General features: G+C 39.1%; 1 protein-coding gene across 1 annotated transcript in view; it reads right to left on the reverse strand.

Annotated features, from left to right (window-relative positions):
* Nucleotides 1-886: 886 nt before the first annotated feature.
* Nucleotides 887-7,512, reverse strand: part of LOC123757234 (uncharacterized) — a gene marked incomplete in the record, with an annotated part of 84,243 nt that continues 77,617 nt past the window's right edge. The window contains 1 exon segment of the mRNA XM_069323765.1: nucleotides 887-6,977. Coding sequence (XP_069179866.1) covers nucleotides 5,307-6,977 — 1,671 coding nt within the window.

A 7,512-nucleotide genomic window follows, 5' to 3' on the forward strand; every position in this document is an offset into this window, starting at 1 on the left:
ATATATATATATATATATATATATATATATATATATATATATATATATATATATATATATATACTATGTATATATATATAATATATATATATATTATATATATATATTATATATATATATATATATATATATATATATATATATATATATATATATATATATATATATATATATATATATATCAAAATCGTTTGATTGTTTTGTAACTTTGATAAGCATGTTAGTCTCTATTTACATATTTTCTGCTTTGTTTTCTCGTCAATATTGCAGCAAATCATATCCTCTTTTCTGTCACTCATTTTGTTTTGTTTTCCATTCCAAGTTACAGGAACAGATGTTTATTAACTCTTTTTACAGGCTAAGAGCTCTCTTTCCCCACAGCTCGGTGTTCACAAACCAAAAGCTCATAAATCAATTCTTAACACAAATGTTCATCTTGAACATCATTTTGTTTAAATAGTATTAAATTAAATATAGAATCTGATTCTGTATGCCATTAGAATCTATATAAAATCTGATTTTATTTAGAATACATCGCATTTCAAATGGCATCTTGCTTTGGTCCTATAGAATTATTGCATGTTAAAAATTACATTCCTGCAGTATTATATCATTGAATTAGATCCTCTTTAAAAACTATTCTGTTTATGATTTGATCTAGCTTAGAATTTGACCCAGTTTAGAATTTGAGTCTCAAGATTATATCCAATTTAAAATCAAATCGTGCTCAATATTTCGTTCTAGTTAGAATCTAATTCAGCTTAGAACTGCATCCTGTTTGAGATCTAATCCAATTTAATATTTTTCAGATGTTTGTCAATTTAAACAATTTTCTTTGAAGCACATATTCATGGTGAGATGTATTATGTTGTATTAATAACGCACGTTATTGTATCCTTCATACATGACTTTATACTCAAAAATACATTAGTTTATTCATTACATCATTACTGAATTTATCACTATACATCACTGTACTCACAATTATACATTCACTGTATCCAACACAATATATTATACATTTTACAATTCTGCACCAAGCATAACGCAATAATACACCCATTCTGATTTATTTCTAATGCTGTATATTACTTTATCTACCACCATTCACTCTGTCACCCATAATACAGTATTGTAGCATCCATAGTGGATTTCTCCATACAACAAAATGCATTACAGCATCATCAGAGCCCATATCCGCGTCCACTATGATGTCATATGGGATACAACATAATACATTATTGTTGTATAAGACTCAGGTTGAGGTATTGTATCCCGTATTGTAAACTACCAAGTCGTTAAATACATTATACTGTATCCAATACAATTACATTACTGAACCATTATAACATATTGCAGTATCTAGAGAAATGTATTATTATTGTGTTAATCCTAGTGTATATTGTATCCGCCAAAATACATTACTTTAGGTGTCACCTCCAGGCTCTCTCGACCCTTTAAATCCAACAATAAACTTTACTGCATCCCCCCCCACCCCCATAATACATTACTCTATAAACCATAGTAATTACCATAGTAATGTATCATGCACCCGATATATTTTATTGTTGTGATCCTCCCTTAATATATTACTGTATTATCATCATGCATTAGTTTATCCAATATTATACATTATTGTGATCTCCTTAATGTACATTACTGTATACATCATTATACATTGCATAATAAAGCATATAACAATAATAATATATTACTGTATCTTTCATAATACATTACTGTATCAATAATAATATATTTCACAATGATTCATAAGGTATTCTTGCATCAAATAATAATAATAATGTATAACTGTACCAATTACAATGCTTCACTGTACCAATTAAATGCATCACTGTACCAATTACAATGCATCACTGTACCAATTAAATGCATCAATGTACCAATTACAATGAATCCCTGTATCATCTAGAGCACATAACTGTACCCACTGTATTAAATCCTCCTTGATGTATTACAGTATCAATCACAGAACCATTTGCTACCATTACTGTATGATAGATTGTATTATAATGCAGTAATTTATTCGCAATAACACATATTTCGTTCATTATAATAACAATATTAGGGGGTTGCCTTATTAAAATTCTCTGTGGTTGACACTTGTTCCATAGTGCCACAGCACCATAGTGTTCCATAGTGCCACAGCATCATAGTGTTCCATAGTGCCACAGCACCATAGTGTTCCATAGTGCCACAGCACCATAGTGTTCCATAGTGCCACAGCACCATAGTGTTCCATAGTGCCACAGCACCATAGTGTTCCATAGTGCCACAGCACCATAGTGTTCCATAGTGCCACAGCACCATAGTGTTCCACAGTGCACAGCATCATGGTGTTTCACTGTCACAATCTCTCATTGTTCCAATGTTTCATATTCTTCAATTGTTACATTGGCTCATTGTTCAATAACCTCATATTGTTTCACTGCTTAATATTGTTCCACAGCCTCATTGTTCCACAGCTTCATTGTTCCACAGCTTCATTGTTCCACAGCTTCATATTGTTCCACAGCTTCATTGTTCCACCGAATCACAGTTTATCCCCCCCCCCATAAAAAGGTTAATGCATATTTATCAAGAACACAGACAAGCTAGTGAATCTGTATGTCGCAGAGTTCGAAATATTTACAAGGATGCACACTCACCCAACTCACACTAACTCAACGAATATTAATTCACTAGAGCGATATTAACTCTACTGATAACTTACTCACATCCAACTGATATTAACGCAACAGATTAATTCATCCAACTGATATTAATAAGTTCGTTCAACTGATACTAACTAATCCAATTGATACTCAACTGAAGGGACCAATAGATTGTATTTTAAAAGTTGTTCAATGTCAACCAATATTTTTTGACTAGTTGCATATAAAAAGGGTTGCAATTGTTCCAAGTTTCAGTACTGCAGCCTAAATAGAAAGGGAGATTTATTTTTTTTTTTTTTTTCAACGAATATTACACATTTTCAAGTGTGTATATACAACCACACGTTTCAGATATAATCATTCTATGACACTTTTCTGACATATTAGCATATAATAAAGGATCTGAGGCCGGGGATTTTCTAAAATTAAATTAAATCCGAGTGTTTAGTTTTCTTATAGAAATTGTCAAAGTTCCCCTCCTCCCCCCCCAAAAAAAAAAAATGTGCAAATGTAACATGTTTATTGCTATTATAAAATCAATAAATGAACTTAGGAAAAACGCTGGCCCTATATTTTAGAGACAAACTCTACATATAAGGTGTAATTTTCATGTAAATTGAATAAAAAATTAAAGAGTTATGTGAAAATTTATGTTACTTGAAATAACTAAGTAAATAATTAAGTAATTATCAAAAGAAGGCACCAAACCGGGAAGGCTGTGTTGCACCATCAAATGTGCGGAATAATCAGAGGACGCTAAATATCACCAAGGATGCCAATATGAGAACAGAAACGCATAAGGCGAACGATATCAAAAGTATCCGAGTCACCAAGAATTCTATCGAGGGACAGGTGACCGCGAGGGACGGTCGGAAAGGAAGACACACGCTCGTCCTGGAAGTCAGGACATTCAAGAAGGACATGCACGACCGTAAGAGGGACAATGCAATTAGGACAATAAGGAGCAGGGCGGCGCTCCATCAAGTGACCATGGGTAACTAAGTAAAAAATAAAGTCTAAGGTGCTGCCATCTGTGGCTGAGGTTGACATCAACCAATTTCTTCTGAAATTGGCACACTTACAGATAGGCTTACGTGCAGTCAGGTGTACAAGTTTCGTGCAAATCGTCCGATAAACAAATAAGAAAGCTAAAATTAAAAAAAATAAACATTTTTTTTAACTAAATTTTTTTAATAAAAATAATTATATATATTTTTAATATATGCTATTGTGATAGCTGAGAGTCATAGACATTATTTCAGTTGACACTTGTGTTTGATAATCGTTGTTGACCATTTTGGAAAATTTGACATCTACTTCAATATTTTTTTTTTCACCCTATTTATGCTACGATGCTGAAACTTGGACCAGATGAAACCCTGGAAACACAAACCGAAACAGTCTCTATTTTCCGCTTGGTACAACTTGTAATAAAGTTGCTACCTCTTGGCTTAACGTGTTTATAACGTATTAGAACGTTGTTACAACTTGCTATATTGGTTGTTATAACTGGTTAGGAGGTGTTAAAACTTGTTCGAACGTTGTACCAACGTCGTAGTTTCGGTGTGTGTTTGGTGGGAACCCTTTTTCATATATAACACATCAAAAAAGTTTTATTGAAATAGAACCATTTTTATTTTTGAATCTATTGACCCCTGAAACTGAGGCTAACTCGCTGACCTGTGGCCAAATTAGCATGACGTCACGGGAGATCAGTACAGAAAAGTACAGCATTTTAATTGCGTACATTTCAGTGGAAGTGGAGCTCCCTGAAGCAGCCATTACAGAACTTAGCGACGCACACTTGCAATATTCAGGTGCAACGCACTCAGCTTGGGGGGACATTTTTAGCCTCCTCCGAGTTGCGTTATTTAATGCATGGAATTAATGCAACAATACTTTTGTCACGGAAGTGATTGGGCTGCAACTCGTCGATTGTAATTTGATCCTTTTAGCTTGGGCTCCTAGCAAGTATACCTTGTAGTCCAATACTGAAGTAAACTGGCAGTTTATATGCAGAGAGAAGGGAAAGTACACTTTCCCATAGGTTTATGCACACGAGGTCGAGTTTACGCTGCGACGTCGGACTTTAAGACGTGTGCCCAGCAACACACGTCTTAAACGTTGTGGGATGCTGGCCACCTGTATCTTGAGAACACTGGGATGAGTCGTTGAATTCACAAGACGTGTGGCGAGATTGTCAAGCAGTAAGTGGAGGTTCAGAATATCAGAACCGACGAACCACTAACTTCCACTGGAAGGGGACAAAATTAATGGAAGGTCACTATACACATTTGATCTTTTTAAGCTGTGCTCGACAAGGCTATGTGGTTGTTCCTGACCTCATCCCCGCGTCAAGCTTGTCCAAGTTTGTCCAAGCGCCTGCCAAGCTTGGCCAAGCTCCTGCCAAGCTTGGCCAAGCTCCTGCCAAGCTTGGCCAAGCTCCTGCCCTCCCAAAAGGCGCAGTTGTACATTTTTCCCCGCTATGAAAACTGATGGTAACCTCATCGGATGTTGACAGGTAGAGTTCCCTTCATCCACCAGTAGGGAGACGAGCTGAAGGATTAACGAGTATTTGTCCAGTGGCCAGTGTTCAGAACACGGGGTCGTTCTTAATTCTTTTTCGACTCCTTTTCAGCAGCTCAGTTCGATTCCTTCATCAGTGTTGTCGTTTCCGGGTTCGTGAGAGGCGGATGGCGGCTTGATGGTCTGCTCCTTGCTGACTTCGGGCGCTGTGTTGCTGGTACGAAGCTGGTCATTATTAACACCTTCGATCGACGCCTTGCGAGTGATGGAAGAGTTTCGGCTTTTGCTTTCACCGAACGATTGTCTAAGGCTTTCACTGGATTTCTCGCAAGCTTTGTTTAGGTTCTCGCTACTCTCTCTGTGTCCTGTTTCGCATAAAGATTTTCGAACACCCGGGGGCGTTGTGCCATACTCTGGCGAGTGTTTGGCTTTTATAGACGCGTCCCTCTGGATTTCGAGCGACTTCCTCCAGTTATCCGGATCTCTCTTACTAGGTAACGAACACCTTTTTCTGACATCGGGCAGGTTACTCCAGCTATCCGGATCCTTCTTGCACGGTAAAGAGGCTCTTTTACGGACGTCGGCCGAGTTACTCCAGCCATCCGGATCTCTCTTGTTACGGAAAGAGGGTCTCTTCGTGATATCGCAAGAAACACTGCCAGTTTCTGCTGCGTTCTTCGGAATCTCTGGTACGGTTACTTTAGGCTCAGGCGCATTCTTCTCAAGTTCGAATGAGTTTCTCCAGTTATCCGGATCTCTCTTACTCGGCAAGGAGCATCTTTTTCGGACATCGGGCGAGTAATTCCAATTATCCGGATTTCTCTTGCTTGGTAACGAGGATCTTTTAAGGACATCGGTCGCCTTACTACCCGCCTCTGATACATTTCTCTGGATTTCGAAAGAGGTTCTCCAGCTCTGTGTCCCCATCTTGCCTGTAACAGACGAACTTCTGTGGCTTTCAGAAAACCTCTTGCTTCTATCTATCGATTTTCTAAGAGGCTCCATTGAGTGCCTCCTCCTCCGTTCCAGCTGATTGTCCTCCTTAGCTTCAGATCCCTTGTCCTCCAGCGTGAGGCCTTGGACAACCGGAGACTTACTCAAGATTTGCGTACTAGTTAGACTACCATTTGTCAAAACTGACTTTAACGGATCATTCACCATCCGCTGTGTTTCTTCAGTGGGAGGATTATGTTTTGAGACGTCAGTGGCTTCCAAGATATTTTGATCTTTCGTAGATATACTAGACTCGTGTGAATTGCTGTGCTTGCTGGAGGAAATCTCTGGCGGCGCTGAAATCCTCAAATTGGAGAACTGCTGGAATTCGTGGCAGACTGCAGCAGGAAGCGACACCGGCCTGGCGATACCTTTGTTTTCACTCCTGGAGCTCTCTTGAGCAAAGGAGGCATCTTGTGGCAACTTTTCCAAAGATGTCGAGGTCGTCTCTTTAGCTTCAACCTCCTGAGGCACAGAGGAACTCTTCTGGGCCCCCTTTTTCGGGGACTTTCCAGCGAGCTTCCTGGAAGACCTGCCTGGGGACCTCCTGCAGGATCCGCTGGTCGATCTTCGAGACGACCTCTTCGGCGATCCACTTGCCGATCTTCTCTGAGGTCTGTCTGGAGACTTGCTGGCTGACCTCCTTTGCGACCTGTCTGGGGACCTCGAGGGTGACCTACGGCCGGAGAGTGTGAGGTCGTCGCTCTGGGTCATGCCAGAGTATTCGGTTTCAGAGCCTGAGTCCCCGTGGCGGTGTTGGTCAGCCTTCAGCTCCTTGAGTCGCTCCTGGAGAAGTCAGAAGGGTGAGATCAGGAGAGGTGCAACTGCTCATCATACTAATTAATGATATTACAAATATTTTAAACTCCTCTGATAGCAAGATTTTTTTTTACTACATTTACTGCTGCTATTAGTGTTACACCACTAGCTTCTACTGCTGACAATGCTGCTGCTGCTGCTACTACTGCTGCCACTGCTGAGAAAAGCAGTAGGAGCCATGAAGAAGATTCGAACCTACATACTTGGTACTACCATGTCCATTCATGCAACATGTTAATGGGATTTCATTGTGCAAGTGACACAACTTCTACCGCGTCTACTACTACCACTACTACTGACAGTACCACTTCTACCTCTACTACTGACAGTACCACTTCTACCTCTACTACTGACAGTACCACTTCTACCTCTACAACTGACAGTACCGCGTCTACTAACACTACTACTGACAGTAGCACTTCTACGTCTACCACTTCTACCTCTACTACTAACCCTACTACCACTATATCACCTGTACCACTCATAACTAATACTACCACCA

Source organism: Procambarus clarkii, chromosome 13 (genome assembly GCF_040958095.1).
Source record: "Procambarus clarkii isolate CNS0578487 chromosome 13, FALCON_Pclarkii_2.0, whole genome shotgun sequence".
Lineage (NCBI taxonomy): Eukaryota > Metazoa > Arthropoda > Malacostraca > Decapoda > Cambaridae > Procambarus > Procambarus clarkii.